This window comes from Neophocaena asiaeorientalis, unplaced genomic scaffold (assembly GCF_003031525.2).
Source record: "Neophocaena asiaeorientalis asiaeorientalis breed wild unplaced genomic scaffold, Neophocaena_asiaeorientalis_V1.1 scaffold78, whole genome shotgun sequence".
In the NCBI taxonomy this organism is placed as follows: Eukaryota; Metazoa; Chordata; class Mammalia; order Artiodactyla; family Phocoenidae; genus Neophocaena; species Neophocaena asiaeorientalis.
In genome coordinates this window covers 9,637,638-9,658,503 of record NW_020175018.1, presented here as the reverse complement: position 1 = coordinate 9,658,503, position 20,866 = coordinate 9,637,638, and the positions used below count along the sequence as shown (strand labels likewise).

Here is a 20,866-nt window from a genome sequence, read left to right as displayed (position 1 = left end):
GCCGTGTTCTGGAATTCTCCCTACTAGGAATGCCAACGATAGACCAGTAGGCCCTGGAAGAGCCTTGGGAACCCTGACAGTGGAGCCAATCAACCTGGGTCGCTGGCTGGTGACCTTGGCGGTTACACAAGCCACCCTGTGCCTCGGTCTCCTCGTCTATAAGGGAGAAGTAGGGTGGCCGTGAGGGTCCTGTGAGATCACTGAGCCCTGCACATAGTAGGTGCTTAGTGGTTGCAGTCATGTTACTGGCAGGCGTGGGCAGGGCAGGAGTGAGGAAGCCAGGGGGGCCCCGAGCAACTACCCACCGCCTCTGCACCGGTCGAGGCTCAGCCGTGGGCCAAGGAGACCCTAACGGGCACCCTCTTGCCAGGAGTGAGAAATGGAACTCAGCCTCGCAGCCCGCAATCCCGCTGCCTCCTTCCCTCAGCAAGATGACAGCTGGGCCCACCCCGACTCTGAAGTCTCCAGGACTCCAGAGATTTGAAGATGCTCCACCCGGGGACCCGAGCGGGAGGGAGGGCTGGCGGAGGAAGAAGACGACGCTCTCACCAGCACCTGCTGGTCTCTGTCAGGTACCTTCTTTAGTCACTGCAACTGACCTACCTATACACTGCGTGTCCACCTCAGACGAGCAAGCATGCATTTACTGAGCACGGACTACATGCCAGGCGCCGTGCAGAATGCTTCCCAGGACCCTGTGAGCAGACATCATCGCGATCTCCATTTCAAGGAAACCGAGCGGAGGCTCGGAGGGGAGGCTCCAGACGCCACCACGAGTAACGGCGGGGATTTGAACCCGGGGTTGGGTACTCCAGAGCCTTCACCCTTCACCTATACCCTTCACCCTGTGCTGTGTGGCCTCCCAACTCAGATGCCACTTCTGCGTTTCCTCTGAGACCCTGTGACTAGCCAGGCCTACGCTTCCTGCTTCAGCCACCTGGGTGCCACCCATCCCCCCACCATGGGCCTCACCAAGTGGGCCCCTGTGTTAGTCCCCTTTCTGCCCCTTGAACTAAGGCTCTGACCCACTCGAAGCAAGTGCTCAGGGCAAGTTTGTCTAATGACACAACGAAATGCACCCGAAACAGCCTGGTGCAGAAGGGACTCTGTGACCCAGCCACTGTCACTTCTATGGGTGCAGCTGAAATCACACACCCTAGAAAAAGGTAGCTTTCTTGGCACTTGGAGGGATCACACATGGTCATGAAAATAACGACGACAAGCTTTCGTGTATTAGGCACCTACTATGCGTCCGTTGCTGTACTAGATGCTTAGACAGGTCTCAGGACTAAAGTCTCCTAACGGCCTTGTAAAACAAGACTTTTTTTTTTTTTTTTTTTTTTGTGGTACGCGGGCCTCTCACTGTTGTGGCCTCTCCCGTTGTGGAGCACAGGCTCCGGACGCGCAGGCTCAGCGGCCATGGCTCACGGGCCCAGCCGCTCCGGGGCATGCGGGATCTTCCCGGACCGGGGTACGAACCCGCGTCCCCTGCATCGGCAGGTGGACTCCCAACCGCTGTGCCACCAGGGAAGCCCAAACAAGACTTATTAATCCCACTTTATGAATAAGGACACTGAGGCACAGGCAGTGGGGAGCTGGGACTTGAACTCCCTGACGATAGAGACCCAGCTGCGCTGCCAGGTGACGTGGGGCAGTGAAGAGTCTGGGGGATGTGCTCACTAAGGATCCTGGCTCTGCCAACGTGGGGCTGCTTCCCTCCGTGGCGAGTGGTCAGTCCCCAGTGCTCTCCACCCACCCCAAGGATGTTCCCCAGAGGCCACGTGGCCCAGCTCCACAGCCACTGGAAGCTCCCAGAGGATGCGGGCGACTTCCCAGCCACCATCGCTGAGACTCCCCTGCACATCTGCATATGCGATGACCCAGATTTGCATTTCCTGTCACAGCCCATTCGACCTAATTAGAGGAAAGCTCTGAGGAGGGGGCAGGTTACCCGGGCAGCAGCACAGCGGTGAGGGGGCTCAGGGGCCTCTGCTGCCCTTACAGGGGTTAGGACCGGGCCCTGTCCCCAGAGGGGCCTCTGCTCAGGTGGGGGTCACCACGGGACACGGGGCTCCTGGGCGCAGCTGCCTGAGCCAGCAGAGTCCTGACCCCGATTTAACTCAGGGGTTCAGAGAAAAGCTGAACTGAGCTCTTGCCCCCAAAGGCCAGGCCTCTCCCTGCTGCCACCCACCTCCTGGGTGGGCCCTGGCAAGTTCCACTCTTGTTCCTGCATCAGAGAGGGGTCACCCATGATGGGGGATGTTAGAAACACCAGCCCAGGATTTCCCGGAGGATTCCAGGACAAGAGGGTCTGGGGAGCTCTAAACTGCTGGGCAAACACGGGGCTGGCCCCGAACAACTCCCATGATGGCGGCTCCAACACATCCTCCTGATGGCCTTTCTGCAAATGGCTCATGCAACGCTTACTGTTCCCTGTTACGTCTGGGACCCCATGCTGCCTCCCGGGGGAAAAAAACACAATCCCTGGGCCCAGGTTGGCAGAGAGGTGACTGCCACTCTGGCTCTGTTGGTTGAGACACTAACGCTGGGGCCTGGAGGCCTGGGTTCAAGTCCTGGCTCTGCCACTTCCCGGTGAGCCCTCTGGGCCTCGGTTTCCTCATCTGCGCAACTGAGATAATCAGCGCGCCCTGCAGAGGGCTGTTGGCGGTTAAATAAGTTAATGAGTGAACACTTAGAAGAGGGCCCAGCACTTAGGAAATGCCGCGTGTTTCTTGTTATTATTACTATTGGGTTGGCATTGTAGAACGTCTGGAGGATGGCAGCACCTATTTCCCAGGGGCTGGGGGTGAGCTGAGGCAGGGTGTGCCTGGCCTGGCGGGAGCCTGGCCCAGGGACCCAAGCACAGGGAGTTGTCAGCTGTCATTATCATCACCGCCGTCCACACCCCACCAAGGGTCTGCGCCGGGCATATTTCTAGCCCCAGGCTCTTTAGCTATAAAAACTAAAATGAATGTTTCTTCTTCTTCTTCTTTTTTTTTTTTTTTGGCCGCGCCGTGTGGCCTGTGGGATCTTAGTTCCCTGACCAGATATCGAACCCAGGCCACAGCAGTGAAAGCGTGGGGTCCCAGCCACTGGACCACCAGGGAATTCCCTGAAATGAATTTTAAAATACAAGAATAAGATCAACGACATCCCATTTCCTTAACACCCCTGATGCTGGGTACCATGCTGGATGTTTAAAGTACACCATCTCACTTAGGTCTCCCCAGCCCCATTTCACATATGAGGAAACTGAGGCTCAGAGAGGTCATTTACCCAACATCCTCTGGCTACAGGAAAGTGGTGAGGTGAATGTACCTGCAGCTTCTGACTTTACTGACCTTGTGCCACTCACCCAGGGCCTGTGCTAGACAACAGGCTCGCCTCCCTTTCTAGGCTGTGCTGTGGGCACCAGAGGCCATTTCTGACCTACTCATCCCCCTTCCCCAGGGTGGGAGCCCCTTAGTTCTCCCGAAAAGGTAGAAGAGATGGGTGGAGGGGCAGGGAGGAGGTGGCGGTAGGCCTGGGGAGGACTCACGATCTCAGAGAGGAGGAGCCTCTGGGAGCAACTCCCTGGGCAGCAGGAGGAATTTGGTGGGATCAGGAGTCGATGACGCGGCCGAGGTCCTGAGTCACCTGCAGTCCCAATCGCACCCTCCCAAGAAATGGAGGACACAACCAGATATACAGCAGGGGGAGGGAGTGTCTTGGACCACCCCAGAAAGCTCGGAGAGACCCAGCTCTCTTCCCCAAGTCAGATCAAATTAGGCCACAAATGCTCCCCACCCTGCGCTAATTTGAGTTTAAAATGTTTGAACCACAATAAGCCTCAGCCATCGACAAATCCTTTTTTTTTTTTAAACAGGAGCATAAAATTACATGTTAAAGGAATAAAAATGCATTCGCCCAATTAATTTTCTGAAATCTCATTAAAAAATTTAGCCTGACTAAGTCAGACTTCTGACCTGAATTTTAATCATCTTTACACTGGATGGGTCTTTTTTCCCTGATATTTGCAATGCATCATTAATTTTAAGGCAACCGCTTCTATGATTTTAAAAAGCACGCTTCATCAGAATGACATTTCCTGTAAACGAGTTTCACCTTTAAAGACATCTGACATCGTGTGCAGGGAACTTCTCATGGATGCGGTACATGCGTGTAGAGCAATGTGCTTTAAATCTGTGTGGCACGAAACAAGGGTGCGATTTACAAAGAGTCCATATTGTCAGACTCTTTACGAGGCCAGCCCCACTCAGCTCTTCACGATCTGGCTAATTCTGTCCCCGAAGCCAGTCTCCCCTCCTGCAGCCCTCGTGGCAAGAAAATGCTCTGCGGGGCCACAGGGCCTGGATCCACCCCTGGCTCTGGGCTCTGCCCCTCAACAGCGAAAAGGACAAGTTACCACTCATCTTGGTTTCCTCCCCTGCAAAATGGAGCTCTGAATAAGGTCTCCTTCTCTTGAGCTGGTAGGAGGACGAAATGAGGTAACTGCCAGGCATCGTAACGCAGGTACAGCCACCACTGTGACTGTCTCAGCTTGGAAGTCTGTCTACACTCAGCTTTGTGCCATCAGCTCATGGGAGCAGCGGGCAAGACGCCGGAACATGGGAGACGCCTGATGACAAAACCTAAGGTCACCTCAGTTGTGGTGCCTCCCCCAGGACGAGCCTCACTAACCCAGCTCAGAGAAAGCTGAGCTTAAACACACGGACGAGAGAATCTGGAACCAGCTCCAACCACTAACAAAGACTTGAAGGGAAACAAACCATAAAGAGCGTCGGCCCCCATGCCAGCAGGCTGGCCACGTCCTCTACCTCCCTCTCCCGAATCCCTTCAGTTACCAAGGGCAGTTGGATTTTCCCCCTGGAAGTCTCTGGCGTCTTCCCTCCCTGTGTCGGGCCCATTTAAGGCCAAAGCGTCATGTGACCTCCTATTTTCACCTAACTTGTGCCTCGGGCCCCAGCTACCAGTGACCTAAAACCCAAGCCCCTTGTCGATTTAAACCCCAAATGGGCTCCCCATTTGCTACAGATTCAATTCCAAATGACAATGTGGATTCCAGGCTTTTCATAAACACCAGCTGTTACCTTTTCTAAGCACAAGTATTTAAATCCTTATCCAGCCTGACTGGTCCTGCACCTTCAGGTCTGGCTCTTTCCTCTTCCTGGAACATCCTCCTCTCCGTGTTTTGCCCCAAACTCCTGCTCATTGTCAGCCCACGTGTCATCTTCTTTCTAGAGAGAGCTTTCCTTGTCGACCCTGATGCCCCGGGCAGAACAAGCCACCCCATTCTCTGGGCTCCCCCTGCATCGGTCCATCCCTCCCTGGGAGCCTCACCTCTGCATCATCTTTATTTACTTATGTGTAGGGCTCGCCCGCAGAGCCAAGGCAGAAACGAGACAAGCACTTGCTGAATTTACAACACTTAGCAAACACTTCTTGAATTTTAATGGCCGTTAATATTTGGTCATTAAATCTTATCTAACTATCATCATTGTTTTGGGAAGATTTTCATAAAGATTTTGGTACAATGCAGAACTAATGACAGCTGTCCCCATCCCCTGCAAAGTTATGTACATTCCTCTGTCTCTGAACAGTGCCGAATATAACTGAACTTGGCACGTCCCAAGCAGGTTTGCAAAGACTTTCCAGATGGAAGACACATTAGCCAGGGATTTCTCAGACAAGAACACCTTTCTCCTTCTTGGAAATTCATGTGTTTCTTAGTGGGTCAGCTGAGCCCTGCGTTTCTTTCCTGATGAAAATGCTCTGAAGCAAACTGGTAAAACCATGGGGGCGTTTTAAGCTCTTCTTCTCAACTCCACTCATTCATTCATTAGAAACCTCAATAAAAGCAAGCATGTTCAGCTTTCCCAAATATATATGAATTTCACATATGATTCAACCCAGTTCAGCAAACATATTTTCATAGGCTGACAGCACCCAGAGCTAGAAAGTTCCTTGAAATGAACAAACCACTAGCCTTGGACACAGAAGGTTCACAAAAGCCAGAGTTTGAGTATTCGCTAAATTGTTCTTTCTACACTGGGGTATTTCCAGCCCTGGGCACTTTAGCTGTGAAAACCAAAATGATTTTTCAAATATAAGAATAAGATCAATGACATACCATTTCCTTAACCCCAACAATGCTAGGTACCATGTTGGGTGTTTAAAATATACCATCTCACTTTCTTCATGGCCCCATTTTACAGAAGAGGAAATTGAGGCTCAGAGAGGTATTTACCCATTGTCACCTGGCTGGTGAGGGATGGAATTGGGAACCAAACCCAGCCTGGTCCAGAGCACAGCATTTTGCCATCATGCAGCCCAGCTCTTTTCTCTCAGGGTGATTTCAGGGAAACAGCAGTGCCTCCTGCCGTAAAGGAAAATGCCTGTGTCGTCACTTTGAGGTGTTTCTATGTCCTGAAAACAGGCAAGATTCCAGCCGTGATCTCTCCCCAGACAGTGTTTAAATACCAGTGCTCTATGAGACGAGGAGAGAGAAAGCGCCTGACTGTTTTCATTCCAGCCCTGACCTGCAGCAGCCCCAGCGTCAATGCGGCTGTGCCCCAGTTCTGCAGACCCGGCCAGATGCTGGCGAACCAGGGGCATCTTTCCCGCCAGCCGCTAGCCAACGCTGAGTAATCGTATCTAATTACACTTAACTATGTCATTACCCACTCCAACATGTGCGAGGAGACACCCAGAAGATGCCACTGCCACGGCAGCCCACCACCTCCTCGCCTTGTTTGTGACATAATTATGGGACTCTCTGCTATGCCAAATGAGGCTGTAATTAACCCTAATTGCTCACAATGCAACTGGCTAATTCTGGGAGATTAATCAAGGGGGACTCAATTGTTAGTGAATGACTTAATATGACAAATTGCTACATTACCGGAGGAAGCCCCACTGCCCCCAGCCATCGGGGAGGTGTTCTGGTGGACCCTGGACCAGCAGTGTCTATGGGCTTCCCAGCTTTCTCCCCAAATTCCACCTAGGAAATGGGCCCCTGCATCCCAGCCAGTAACTGGAATGGGGAGCATAGATGCCTTTGGACCCCCTGTGCGTGTGTGCACGCACATACACAGCTTCTCCTACTTAACGTGTCACCTCTGTGTGAATCTATAGATGCGCCCCTTCCCTTGGGCTCATGCAGCGTCACACCAGGAAGCACAGTTTGATGACAGCTCAGGCGCAGGAGAAGGATTTCAGACCCACCTGCCTCCTTGGCCAGGCACCTTTGGGCAGTGTAGAACCTATACAACTGTACATGGCAACCCTGCCCAAGCAGGTCAAACACCAGTCCACCTGAAGTCCTCCAACAGGACTAGGCAGTTAGAAGCTGTGACAATCCTTCCATGGCTCAGGAAGGTGGCTGACTCTGAGTTTCCTCCTGACTTAGGTCTCACAGGCCTGGGACACAAGCCAACTCTGGACAATTACTTTTCATCATTCCAGGCTGCCCACAGGATGCTACAGCACCTGGCCCTGGCCAATCTGCCCAGCCAAGCTCTCTGTCCCCTCTAGTTCTTTGCAAGCCACTTCCTGTAGGAGGCCTCTCTGGTCCCCTAGTTCAGACCACGTTCCTTGCTGGAGTTCCACTGACCCCCAGTTTCTTCTGCTTTCTTTCTTGTCTTTCTCTCCTGTGAGGCTGTGTGCTCCCTAACAGCAGACCTGGGTCTGTTCACACACGGCGGTGTCCTGGGTGGTGCACTCCATGGATCTGCAGTTCATGAACTTGGCAGGCAAAGCCCCACCCCAGAGGCTTCTGTCCAGGAAGGGAGGCAGACCCAGGCGCCAGTGCCCCAGCGGATGCGATCACGGCCATGACCTAGTGCCTGTGCGCAGGTGTGGAGACAGCACAGACGGGAGTGCCGTGGAACAAGAAGGCTCCCCAGAAGCAGCGGCATTTGGACTGAGGCCTGGAGGTGTCAAGGGGGGCACCCCAGGCCCAGGGAATGGCATGTGCAAAGGCATGGGGTGTGCAAGCAGCTCACAACCCCAGAAGCCACTTTCCGAAAAGCTGCCAAAGGCTGCCTGGCTGAGAGGGTGGGGCCAGTGTAAGGAAAGCAGCGTCCCCGAAGCTCTGCGGGTCCTAGACAAAGAGGCTAAAGAGGCCCAGAACACAGCTGAGACCAGAAAGGAGGCAGACCAGCTCAGAGCCAGGAAGCGCACCCCGTCCGCTCGCCTGCGCCCCTCACTCTCCTTGGGGCCTCCACGACTCCCTCTATGTCTGTCCTTCTAAGCAGTGCTGACCCCTCCGAGATAAAGCTGTTCCATTCACACGGAAACCCCAGGGACAGGACCAGGGCCTGGCATCCCAGCCCAGAGTGTGGAACAGCGAGGCATCTGTGAGTGTGGCTGACTGGGATGGAGGGCAGAATGGTTAGGTAGTGACTCTGCTCCCATCACTAGAAGCATTCAAGGTGCCTGGGGGCTGCCAAGGGGCATCCTTCCGTGGCCGGGACAAAGCAGCCTCAGGGATCTGTGTTCCTCCAAGACTCTCCAGTGCACTGCAGGTGAAGGAGGAGGGCTTACCTGTGGGTCGGGAGGGTGCGCGGGCCCCGGGCTGTGGCAGAGGTTGCTTGGGCTCCCTCCATGGGGCAGGTGGCTAGGCTGTCCTGCCATCCTGCATGCCAGCCTCACGAGGACACGGGCTGCAACAGAAAAGAAGGGCTTTCTTACACACAGGCCTGTGCACTTTCTCTTCTCGACGGCCCTCGGATCGAGGAAGTAATTTCACTCGTCCCATTTTACAGATGCTCAGGCTGAGCTGCCAAGCTGCTAGGTAACTTGCCCTTGGTTTTGCGGCTTGGAAGTGGCAGAACTAGCTCGACGGCCCATGGGACACACCTCCCTCCATCACGCTGGCCCGACTAGGTTGCTAGGGCTATCCCCGTTGGATAGAGGGGAACACAGATTCTGTGCAGGGAAAAGTCTAAAGGTGCCCCCACCATCCAGCAAGGGAGGCGCCAGATTCAATGCCACGCGTGCCGGACTCCAAAGCCTGTTCTTGCCCCGTTACTGTCCTCCGTGCCTCACCCCCATACAAACCCAGGCTGGCAGCCTAGTGGCCAGAAGAGAGAGACCTTGAGTCAGACTGCAAGTAGCAGCTGCAGGAAGGACACCCACCAGGTGCTGGGACCTGGTGCACCCGACACTGGGAAGGCCGAGGCCATGGGTCCTACTCAAGTCCTGCACAAACCTCCAGGCAGGGGCAGAGCCCTCTGCACAGGGAACAGCCCCCTCAACCTCCAGGGCTTGGGCTGCCACATCAAAGGCCCCCAGGAGAGTCAAGGATGCCACTCACCAGCGGCCATAGTAACCGCAGTAGCTGTCCTGATTAATTGCCCACCATGTGCCCAGGCCTGAGCTAAAGGCCATCTCAGTACCACTCCCAAGATCGCTTCCACTGCTGGTGTCACAGGCAGCCTCTGCTGGCCTCCCCAGCAGACAAGCACCTCCAGGGCAGGACCCAGGCTCAGGCACACAGAAGACGCTGTATGGCTCGCGGTGCTCCTGGACGCAAGAGGGAAAGCGTTCCTCCTCGGGAGGAAAGCCCTCCGTTCACCCATAAGCATTTCTACAACACCTAAATCTCGGTGTCCAGGGCCAGGCCTGGGCTCCCCCAGGATGCCTGGAAGACATGGGGTGCAGGGCGGGCATGTGGTGAGGGCCCCCTAATCAGGCTGCTGTTCCTTCCACCAGACCCCGCCCTGGCATTCCCACGGGCACCTCTCACTTGACCCTCCCCAAACAGAACCCCGAAGGGCTGGCCAGGCTATCAAAGCAGCTTCGTCTATACCCTCTGGAGCGCTGGAGTCCCTAGGAATCAATGACCCAGGGGGCGAGTGTGCAAGCCCGTTCCCCTGCCTCCGGTCCGGATGCTCTGGGGGTAAGTCACTCCAGAGACCCGAGTGGGGTAGTGATTTGGTCTGAGATCACACCCTGCTTGTCTGCCTCCCCCACTCCCTTGTGGTTTCCCCTATACGGTCTCTTCTCAGGGTCTGCTTCTGGAGAACCCAACCTAGGACATCGTCTTTCTAGACGGACTCTGCCTCTCGCCACCTGTAAGTCACCTGGTCACCTGCACCCCCAGCCGTCCCCACCAGCCAAAGCCCAAGCTGATAGGCGTCACCTGGTCCAGTGGGTTGGCAGGTCCTGCTGCGTGAACCGGGTGATCTGGGCAGTGGGAAAGGAACCCACACCAATGGGGCTGTTACGGTCAGTGCCACTGAGATCTGGTCACAGATCACACTTCCTTCCTCCCCACTGTAGCTCTTTCTGGTAGCTGATGGGCCAGCCCTCCCGGGCTTAGAGATGTCTACGGCACCTGTCAGAGTTTGGCCACCAAGCCCTGAATTGCCTGCTGAGCTGGACCTTCGGTCTCCCCGCCTCTGCCCTTGAAGGCACCCCAAGCCTCTCTAGAATCTGCACACTGGCGTCCAGCACCCATCCTTCCTCTGTGTCCTCAGGGCAGGCCCAGCTCCTCCCTCACACCCCTTTCCTCAGCATTTTGGGGTAAAACTGCTCTCTAGCATACAAAGTAGATGGCAGAAAGCAAGGACACATGGAGCAGGGGCACGGTCTGCAGATGGCACCCGCCTCAGCCTAGCAGGGAGGCCCTGGTGGCTGAGAGCAACCCGTCAAACCCAGCCCGGCCTGTGCTGCGTCCTGCCTGTGCAGTTGCCGGTTTTGCTCCTCACGCACGGCATCTTATGTGCTTCATCCTAATGTGTACATATAAAGAGGTAGATCTCGTGCTGTCGTCTCTTTGCTCTTATCTCAAACGGGTGTCATGTGGAGGGTATTAAGGGGTGTGCCTGTACTTCTGAGGCCTCTCCCCAGCCCCATACTCCCACCTCTGTCCCAGCCCAGGCCTCGCCTCCGCCTGGACTCCTGGGTCTCCACCAGTGCCTGGTGCCCTTTCCGCCAAGCCCTCCTCCTCCAGATGGGCCACCAAGGTGGCTTCCTGCAATGCAGATGGGGCCACAGCACCTCCCCACCATCTGCGCCCGAGCTTCCGCACTGGAGTGCACACCCCCCGGGTGACACAGTGAGGACCTGGGTACGAAAAGCCCCAGGATAAACAGATAAACACGAGCAGCTTCCCAAGGCAGTGCTGTTACTCAGGAGGGAAATGTGTGCGGCAATAAACCGGATACAGAGGGAACAAAATGTAAAATGCGCATGAATTTTAAGATAAAACCGGAGACTCCTGCAGGCTCTGCAGCTGCTTCGGGCTGCAGCCCCAGACCCCTGGGGGTGACATGTTCACCGTCCTCTGCCCTTAGGGAGGCCTCCGGGGGAAGGCTGGAGGAGAGCTGTCTTCAGCAAAAAGGTTCTGTCTTTATCTCAGAAGGCACCAGGTGTGGCCCAAAGGCCAGGCCCACATGTGACTGGCTCACCTGCCCACCTGCTCACAGACCACGCAGGCTGGAAACCACGGTGCATCCATCTCGGGCTCCAACGTCCCGCCTCACCCAGCCTCCTAGGGCCAGCGGGCCTGGGTTTGTATCTCCACCCTGTCACTCCCCAGCTGGGACCCTGGGCAAGTCACACTGGGCAGAGACCTACGAGGTATTTGCGAATGTCATTCCCCACGTGGCGATCTAGCACCTGCACCCAGAGGCGGTCTGCAGGCTCTCAGGAGCTCACCTTGCTCCTCACACAGAGCTCCAAGAGCAAAGTAAGGGGCTCTGGCCTCATCAGAAATAATAGTAATAATGATGGTAAGCCAACAACTGTGTGTCCTTATTATGCTGGGCCCTTTCTTTATACATTTCACCTGTTAGCCCATCTCACCACCATCTCACTAACACCACCTCCACGAGACAGCTTCTGTTACTGTTCCACTTTACAGATGAGGAAACTGAGGCACAGGGAGGTGGAGAGATTTGCCCAGATCACACGGATCACAGGTGGTGAAGCCAGGACTCAAACCTGTGATGGCACCTTTGCCCATAACCCCTGCACTGCACCCCTCACAGGCTCTTACCAGCAATACATCACTTCCTTTCCAGTGGCTCCCCAAGGAACAAGCCCCCTCCACTCAAGAATTGGTCAGTGCTGAGTGGGTAGGGGTGATCCCAGGGCCGGTGGGCCACGAGGAGCCATTCCCCCGACAGGGGGCCCAGAGCCCTCTCCCTTCGGGATGGCAGCGAGCAGATGCAGCAGTGCTGTCCACACGCCTGGTGTGCCAACCCCCTGGGGTAAACTGCTGTGCCTAAGAGCAGTTCTGCCCGGAACCTAATAGAAGCGGCTATACCTCATGTCCCCGCGAGGAGGAAGGGCCTTTGCTCCAGGAAAGGAGTCTGCAAGTCACAGCCCACCCCCGCACCCTGCCCCCCAGTGCCAGAGAGGGCCAGATAAAGGGCAAGGAGGCAGAGGGGGAAGGAAGGGGGAGGAGAGAGGGAGGAGGAGGGAGGAAGGAAGTGAAGGTTCTCTGAGGCGTCCAGTGGCCAGACCTCTTCCACTTAGCCTGGGCTGTTGACAAACCCATTTTACAGATGGGGAATCAGGCTCAGAGAGGGGAGACTCAAGGTCGTGTTGTGAGTAGGATACAGAGGGCAGATCTGAACCCAGCTCTGATTCCAACGCGCCTCCCGGGTCCAAGACAGCCACGGCCTCTTGAGGCTCTCCAGGGTGTTGGATTTCAGAGGATTTGCATTCTGTTTGTCTACACCCCAACAGAAGCCCAACCCCTTTACCCTGGACATTCCTGCCAGAAACTCCTTCTTAGGGGGTTCAGATGCAGAAAGACCAAAGGGATCCGGAGGGATGAGACCGGAGAGCAGGGAAAAGCCCGGGAAAAGCCCCTCTGTGCACAGGGCACCTCCGGGAGCTGCCTGTGCCCTGCGGCTCCTGCCAAGTTGCAGAACAATGGGGCCCAGGCTGCCAAGCCCAAGTCAGGGGCCAAAAATCCGTGGAATGTGAGACCCGGAGCCCCAGGCCACACAGAGCTGCCACCTCAAAGAGGGCCTTTCTTCTGCCGGGAGCGGGTGCTGGGGTGGCAGAGTGCTTCCCAGCCTGGGTTCCACACATGTGCCCGTCTACCAGGCACCCGGGGCCTGGATGAGGATGAGTGGCAGGGTAAGGCCGCGGGTCTGTTTGGGAGCCTGACTTGCCTGGATTCAAATCCTGGCCCGGCTTCCTTTAACCACGCAGTGTCTGTTTCCTCATCTGGAAAATGGGGCTAACAGTAAGATCTACCTTTCAGGGTCATTGAGAATTAAATGTGTTAACAGATGTAAACTCCTCAGGACAGAGCCTGGTACATGTGAAGGGCCCTCTGAGGCTTTAGCTGTTACCAGCGTCATTACCACCGACCATCCCTGGGCAGTGGAGGATGAATTGTCTCCATGTGACAGACACGGGAACTGGGGCTCAGAGAGGGGCAGGGACTTGCCCAGGGTCACACAGCTGGTAAAAGATAGAGCTGGGGCTGCTGGACCCCCAGATCATTCTGTCTACCGCATTGCACGGCCTCTCTGGAATGGCTCTGGAGCAAATACCCTCCTCGTCACTTACGAGCTCTGGGGCTGCCTTTGCAAAGCCCCCCGACATGCTCCTCCCGCCCTGGCCTTCGGCAAGCCTCTTACTAACGTGGGGTGTGTCCCAGGGAGACGTGGGGGCTTGGGTTTAATCCAGGCACTTCCTGGAAACGAGCGGTTCCCACACCGGGCTGGGCTCTGAGGCTTGCCGAGAGGCCTTTCTTTTTTTTTTTTTTTTTTGCGGGACGCAGGCCTCTTCCTGCTGTGGCCTCTTCCGCTGCGGAGCACAGGCTCCGGACGCGCAGGCTCGGCGGCCATGGCTCACGGGCCCAGCCCCGAGAGGCCTTTCTTTTTTTTTTTTTTTGCGGGACGCAGGCCTCTTCCTGCTGTGGCCTCTTCCGCTGCGGAGCACAGGCTCCGGACGCGCAGGCTCAGCGGCCATGGCTCACGGGCCCAGCCCCGAGAGGCCTTTCTGACCATGACTGTCACCTGGGACGCTTGCTTCCCAATTTCTAAAACTTCGTCTAGGGGAAAGTCACATCCCTCCTTTGTCTCCTGCCAAATACCACACTTCGTGGAGGCTCATCGAGGCCTTACCCTCACAGTAAAAGACGACCCAAGACACCAGAAGGCTCAGGCCAAAGACCCAGCTTGGGGCAGGTTTGGGGGCCTGAGTGGATAGGGTCGTGTGGGTGCAAGTATCTGTCTACACCTCACCTTGCTCCCCAACCCTGAGGTGGAAGCAGCGAGTATCTGCCTGCCCTTTTCTGCATGCTGTATGTGCATGTATGCGTGTACGGTCAGGCCACAAGGCTTTGAGCCCAGCCATGCTCTCGGTCTGTCCACTGGGGTAGAGGCGTCACCGCTCCTGGTTTGGGTGGGGCTGGTAAAGGCCCACGTGGCTCCCAGGCTGACAGGGAGAATCACAAAGACAACCTTGGAGACTCAGCTTCGGCCGGACCCGGACCCTGTGCCGTTTCTCTGGGGAAGAGGCCCCTGTTCAGTCCTTCCTGCTCAATGAACAGCTTCACACGTTGTTTTCCCAAAGGAGGAAACCATCCTGGTGACTTCACACCCTCCTACACACACGGAATGAGTGACCCAACGCCAGTGCAGGCACCAGGGGCTATCTCTGCTTGTCCAGCAGGCTCCTGGCAACAGAAGCTTAGGATAGATGCCCACTGCTGGGGGCCTTCAGCCAGCTGGGAGAGGAGAAGTGCCACAGACCAGTACGGCCCAGCACACCCCTACACAGATGGCGCTCTGAGGCCCAGCGGGAGACCAGGCAGCTCACAGGCTGGCCACTGGTGAGGTCAAGGCCGGACCAGCTTCAGCATCAGCCAGCATCCACGGCAACACCTCCCCTGAGCTGAGTAATTTGACATCTCCCAAGAAACCCAAGCGGTGCCATCACCCCGCTTTCGCAGATGAGGAAACCAAGGCTCCAAGGGAAAACGTGACTTGCCAACGTCAGTCCACACAGAGGAGAGAGCTACCATTTGAACCTGCTCCTCAGACCAGGGAGCCTGTGAGTAACGAGAGAAAGGGATGCCACTGACTTCGTGTCCCCACACGAGGCCTGGGCAGTAAGGAACGCCCTACCCACGCAGACCGGCTGTAATGACAGCGCATCGCTAGCGGAGCCCGCACTGTGGGTGCGCCAGGCACGCGCCAAGGGCCGTGCACGCCTCGTTCCACCTCACAGCCACCCTAGGTGGGGCCGCTATAATCCACGTAGTGCAGAGGAGGAAATGAAAGTTCAGACTGGTTAAGCAACGGGCCCAAGGTCACACAGCAGGCGTTGGGCAGAGCTGACACTTGAAACCACGTCTGCCTGACTCCCGTAGTCCACACCTCCTTGGAGAGTGAGGGACTGAGTGAGTGAATGAATGAATGAATGAATTCTGGCCCAGAGGTGTGGCTCTGGCTACTGTGTCCTTCCCCCACCCCGGCCCCACTTCCCTTCTGGTCTTGGGATAAGCAGACGTTGCCCATTCATCACTTGACAGGAAGCAGCTCGATCTCAGGCCAGAGTCATGGGGGCCTTGGGAGCTGTAGGGGATGAGCCACAGATGGTGTCTGGTTTCCTGACTGGGCCTGGGAGCCCTCACCCCCCGCCGCCCCCCCCCCCCACCGAAAGCCACACTTGCCACTCAGATTCTGCAGCTCCACAACCAGCAGGAGCCTGGCTTCTCTGAGACACGGGACCACGTGCAGCCCCGGGAAGGGCGGTGCAGCCTGTGCAGAGAGGTCCCTGAGCCCCCTCCTCAGGGCAGTGGGGCCTCTCACGGGGTGGGTCTGCAGAACCCAGAGGTCAGCGGCTGAGGGGCAATGCAGCACCTACCCAGCTCACCTCCCCGGCACCCTACCCCATCCTTTTCTTCCGGCTCCCCTCTCCTCACCCACCACCCACCCCCATCTCTCTCCAGCCTGGGGCCTCCCTCCAGAGCTCCAGACGCCAGCCACCAAAAGTTCCAGGCACTGAAGACTCACCTGCCCTTCCCCGAGTCTTCATCTCAGCGACGGGGTCTCCTGTCTGCCCAGGAACCCGGCAGGAACCCAGGCTCCTCCTCCGGACGCCTCGCCCTCCCTCACAGCCCACACCTGGTCTTCATCCAGCGCTGCTGATTCTTTCCCCAAACAAGTCTCCACTTACCCAGAGCCCCTGCCCTCTGCTGGCCTGGCCCCTTCTCTGTGGGGTCCCTGTAGTTGCCTCCTGCCTGATGACCTGACCTCCAGCCCACCAAAGGAGGGTCCCCCCACCAAGACACAAATCTCAACCTGCTTCTCCCCACCCAAAACCGCGCAGAAAAAGGTCCACACGCCTGAGCAAGGCGTCCCAAACTCCGTCCAGCTGGCACTGGCCTGCCCTCCTTAAAGTCTACCCCGCCCCAGGCCCCTGCACGTGGGGGCCTCCCCTTCCCAACTACACAGCACCCCGGACCTTCCACACACCAGCCTCTGCCGGGAACCTATGACCTCTCATGGGGTGAAGTCCCCCTCCTGCGTCAGGACCAGGTCCTGGGTCGTAATCAGGCTCAGCACTTCTCGTGGGATCCTGGGAAAGACCCGCCCCCTACCTCATCCATAAAGAGGAAACAGCTGGACCCCGCAGGGTGGACTCCCAGGGGCAGTCGGGTGGTACCAAGCAGCCTGCAATCTCCCAGTCAGTGGGGGGGGGGCTCCTCCACCCTCCTGATGCCCCAAGCAAGAAACATCTGTCTCCACGCTCAGGATCCCCGAGGTCTCAGAGCAGGCAGAGATCACCAGGCAATTCAAAACACATCACACCCACACTGCAGGGCTTCCCTGAGCCTTTTTACAATTGAGGCGGCTCCAGATCACCTTTCACTTTCTCCTTCTCGGTAATAAAACCCAATTCTGGAAGGAAAAAAATGTAGGAGCTGTAAACATCTCTCAGTTCAAGGAGCACTGAGGCATTTGGTTTCTACCCGGGAAGGCCTTTGGCTCCAGGACCTGGTGAAGGAAGATCTGCTGAGCACTTGCTCTGCACCAGGGAGTGACACGCGGCACCTCGGCACACTCCTCCAGAGTGTCTGTGCTGCCCTCTTACAGATGAGGGAGGATAGGTGCCGAGAGGTTAAGTGACTTGCCAAGGCCTTGCTGCTGGCAAACGGCATGCACCCGTGTTAGAACCCAGATCTGACTCTCTCCAAAGTCTGGGTTTTAATCTCATCTGCCTGGGGACATCCTTGGAGACCACTATGGAGCTGGGGGAAGCTGGGGGGTCTCACTCTGCGAGGAGCCTCAGACCCCTTAGGTAGGTCCACCATCCCAAGGACCCCTGCCCTCCAGGGAAAGGAACTTGCTCTCTCCTCGAGGCCTTGGCAGGCTCTGCCTCCCTTGCCTGGAATGAACTGCCTCCCAGCAAACCTGGATCCTCCTTCCAGGCCCAACCCAGGGCACCCGCTCTAGGCAGCCTTCCTGGACTCCTCTAGTCAGTTACTCCCAGGTTCCACTGACCTGGTCTCTGTGCCGTCACTGCCTGCACACATGTCTTCTTCTCCCTCAAATGGAGATTTCCTCAAGGGCAGAGACCAAATCACTCTCCTTGTGGCCCCAGCAGGCTGCAGAGGGAGGGTGACCCAGTATGTAAACACCAGAAGCCAGGAGGGAGAAGCCCGGGGAGAGCAGAAATTCCTCTTCTCCCATATCCTGTCTCAGACCACGGCTCCTGCCCTGCCAACCAACAGCCGAAGGGGGAAACCCAGCAGAGCAGCCCTCAGGCAGATGGAGGCTCAGGGTTTGTAAAAAGCTTGCCCCGGGCCCAGGAGGACATCCATAATCCCACCAGTGGCCTCTACACAGGGGAAGTTCTTCAATCCCTGGCCTCCCCTAATTTCCTCTCCTGCTCTCTTTTTAAGGTTTGAAAGGGTGGCTATTCCTGGCAAGAGAAACTTCTGTGGAGAACTCACTGCTCAGACATCAGGAAGGGGCCCAGGTAGCCAAGACCCACGCGGGAGACATAAGAATTCCTTTTCCTGTTTCCCTCGTCACCTCGGGAGTTCTGGCAAAGCCCGGGATCACCCAGCGTGAAACTTCCCCCCATTAACCTGAGCAGTGACAAAGGTCATGCCAGGCTGATGGCACTGGCCCACGGGCAGCTCCCACCAGGTGGGTGGTCAAGGGGGCAGCGGTGGCAGAGGTGCAGCCAAGGTCAGGTGCTCTGTGAGCCCAGGCCCCGGAGGTCGCCAGGGTCTGCCTCCCTGTCACTTGCTAGGCATACCCTCAAGGGCAAAGGCTGTAGCCCCAGGTGGCAGGAAAGGGTGAGGGGCTCCCCCCAGCAGAGGCAGGGCAAAGGCCGGTACCTTGCAAAGTGGATCCTGAGAAGCTCCGGGGAAGGTCTCGGCTCAGGGTTGAAGTAGATGTGAGCACGGTACCGGGACCTCTGGGGATCTGGGTGGCCTCCCCGTGCCAGGGCTGGTGAAGGAGGGGAGGCCAGCCCTGTCTCCGTATGGGACTTCGCCTGCCCAAGACTCCTGTCCCCGGCCACTGCCAAAAGGGAACTCCCCCACCATGAGCTGCTCCAAAAATAGCTCTGGTTGCCACCTCTGTGGTGAAAGGGACTTGTCACTGCCACCAGGGAGCCCACTGCTCACCAGGGACTGGAATCTGATGGCAGTGGCCGTGGGGTCAGTCCTGGAGAGAGCGCAAGTGTGCCAGAAGCCAGGGGGCTTGGCATGCAATTACAGTCCACTCTGGGATTGCCCAATCCTGCTCCCCCATTTTACCCTCCAGGAAACTGCGGCAGGAGGGCAAGAGACTGGCCCCGGGCTGTGGGCACAGCAGTGGCAGCGCCTGGCTAGGACCCGGCCTCCTAAACCCACCCCATACCCACATGGTCAGGCAAAGGAACTTGCCCTGTAGGCTCTACCAACCCCTCACCGCCACCCCAGAACCCAGAACACTGACAGCAAACGCCGAGGTCCAACCAGCCTGGGAGGGATGAGGGGTGCTTCCCTCACCCACAGGGCTCCATTCCCACCCACCCCCATGGGGGCCAGCCAACGCTAAGAATCATAAATGTTCTTGCTGTCCCTTTAAAAGCTTAACCCTGGGGGCTTCCCTGGTGGCGCAGTGGTTGAGAGTCCGCCTGCCGATGCAGGGGACACGGGTTCGTGCCCCGGTCTGGGAAGATCCCACGTGCCGCGGAGCGGCTGGGTCCATGAGCCATGGCCGCTGAGCCTGCGCGTCCGGAGCCTGTGCTCCGCAACGGGAGAGGCCACAACAGTGAGAGGCCCGCGTACTGCAAAAAAAAAAAAAGAAAGAAAGAAAGAAAAAAAAAAAGCTTAACCCTTTCTAATCTCTCTTTTGTGAGCTGAACCAAAAATATTTGCTGCCTAAGAGATGACAGCCTTGGTAGGCAGCAGCCCTGGGTTCAAGTCCTGGCTCTGGCGCACCCCAGCTATGTGGGCCCCAGGGTTCTCGCAGGTAAAACTGGGACACAAATAGTATGCATCGCCCCGGGCTGTGGAGGGCTCCATAACATCAGGGGCCTCAAAAGTGCTTAGCCCCAGGCCTGACACCGAATAGAGCCCCAATCACTGGAGTTACTGTTGATTATTAATCCTTATTCTGGCCCCGTGCTCTCGCACACCAGGCTGTGGATCCAGGATCTGAGTGTTCCCACCTTCCCTTCCTTCTACACATCCTTCCAGCTGCCGGCTCCGTTGAGGGCCTGTGCTGACCACGGGTGACCCCAAGATCGCACGAATGGAAACCCCCTTGCTCTTACGGGGTCACAGGAGAGAACCCAGAAACACAGGGACAGATAACCGCAAGCCAGAAAGAGCATGAAAAGTGTCCCCAAGAAAAGGACTGAGAGACCCTCACTTCGTGACCCAGGCAAGATCACGGACACCTTCTTACAAGAGTTGGAGTCTGGGGTAGCCTGGAAGGAGAAGCAGGGGGAGCACCAGAGGGATGGGAATTCCAGCCGAGAACGCAGTGGGGTCAAAGGCACGGAGGCTGGCGGACCTGTGGGCATGTGGGAGAAGGCAGGGATGCCTCCAGGCCAGGGCCAGCCCTCCATCTCCGAAAAGAGCTCCCATGGTCGGAACACGCCTTCCTCTCCAGAACGAGAGCCAGCTCCACCCTGGGCAAAACCCACCCCCACCCCCTGCGCCCCATCTGCAGCTCGACCGCGGGGACCGACGAGGGCATATGGCAGCTGAGGCCCCAGAGGACACGCGGAGCCAGATCCTGGCACCGGGACTCGGCCACCTGCCAGCACACCTTCCCCGCCAGCCGGGCCCAACTGTCAGGCATATGCCAGGTGCCGGCCCCTGGGTGACTGCAGCCGGGCCCAGGCCAGCCGTCCACAGGCCTGGGTGGACTCCACGCCCAGGCCCCAGCTCACGGGACACCCCTGGAGGACCGTCCTCCACGACCCGGCGAGGTGGGCGGCATCAGCCTGCACACACAGCAGAGGCTCCAGACGGGCCGGTCGGGCCCCCAAGTTGGGCACTTTCTGCCTAACCATTGTTTTTCTTCTGCTTCCAGCCTCCTTTCTGCTGAGAGGAATTCCCTCCAGGGCTCCCATCTAGGACACGGTAGCACCCAGGGAAAACACAGACTCCTGGAGCCTTCCTCTTCCTCCTGGGCCAGGATGGCAAGAACCTTCCTGAAGTTTACCTTGGCTCTGATCAGCCTCCATGCCCGTGGGCACACACGCACTGCCAGTCACTCCCCGCCTGTCCACCTGGGACACAGAAGAGAGGGTGGAGCTGTGCTGAGGGGCACAGACGGGCTTGCAGTCCCATCAGTGCCCAGACTCTCAGGGCCGCCTGGGTCACTGGGAGCCTCCAGCACGACCTGCATGCAGCTCAGCGTGGCTCGGTCTGTGG

General features: G+C 57.2%; 1 protein-coding gene across 1 annotated transcript in view; it reads right to left on the bottom strand.

Moving 5' to 3' along the window:
- Positions 1 to 16,340, bottom strand: part of NEK6 (NIMA related kinase 6) — a 50,176-nt gene extending 33,836 nt beyond the window's left edge. Inside the window, exons 1-2 of the mRNA XM_024762164.1 lie at positions 15,993 to 16,340; positions 8,545 to 8,663 (exon numbers count right to left, since the gene is read on the bottom strand). Of these exons, the coding sequence (XP_024617932.1) occupies positions 8,545 to 8,663; positions 15,993 to 16,014 (141 nt within the window). The 5' untranslated portion in view covers positions 16,015 to 16,340. The remainder of the gene's footprint in view (positions 1 to 8,544; positions 8,664 to 15,992) is intronic.
- Between the last annotated feature and the right edge of the window lie 4,526 nt (positions 16,341 to 20,866).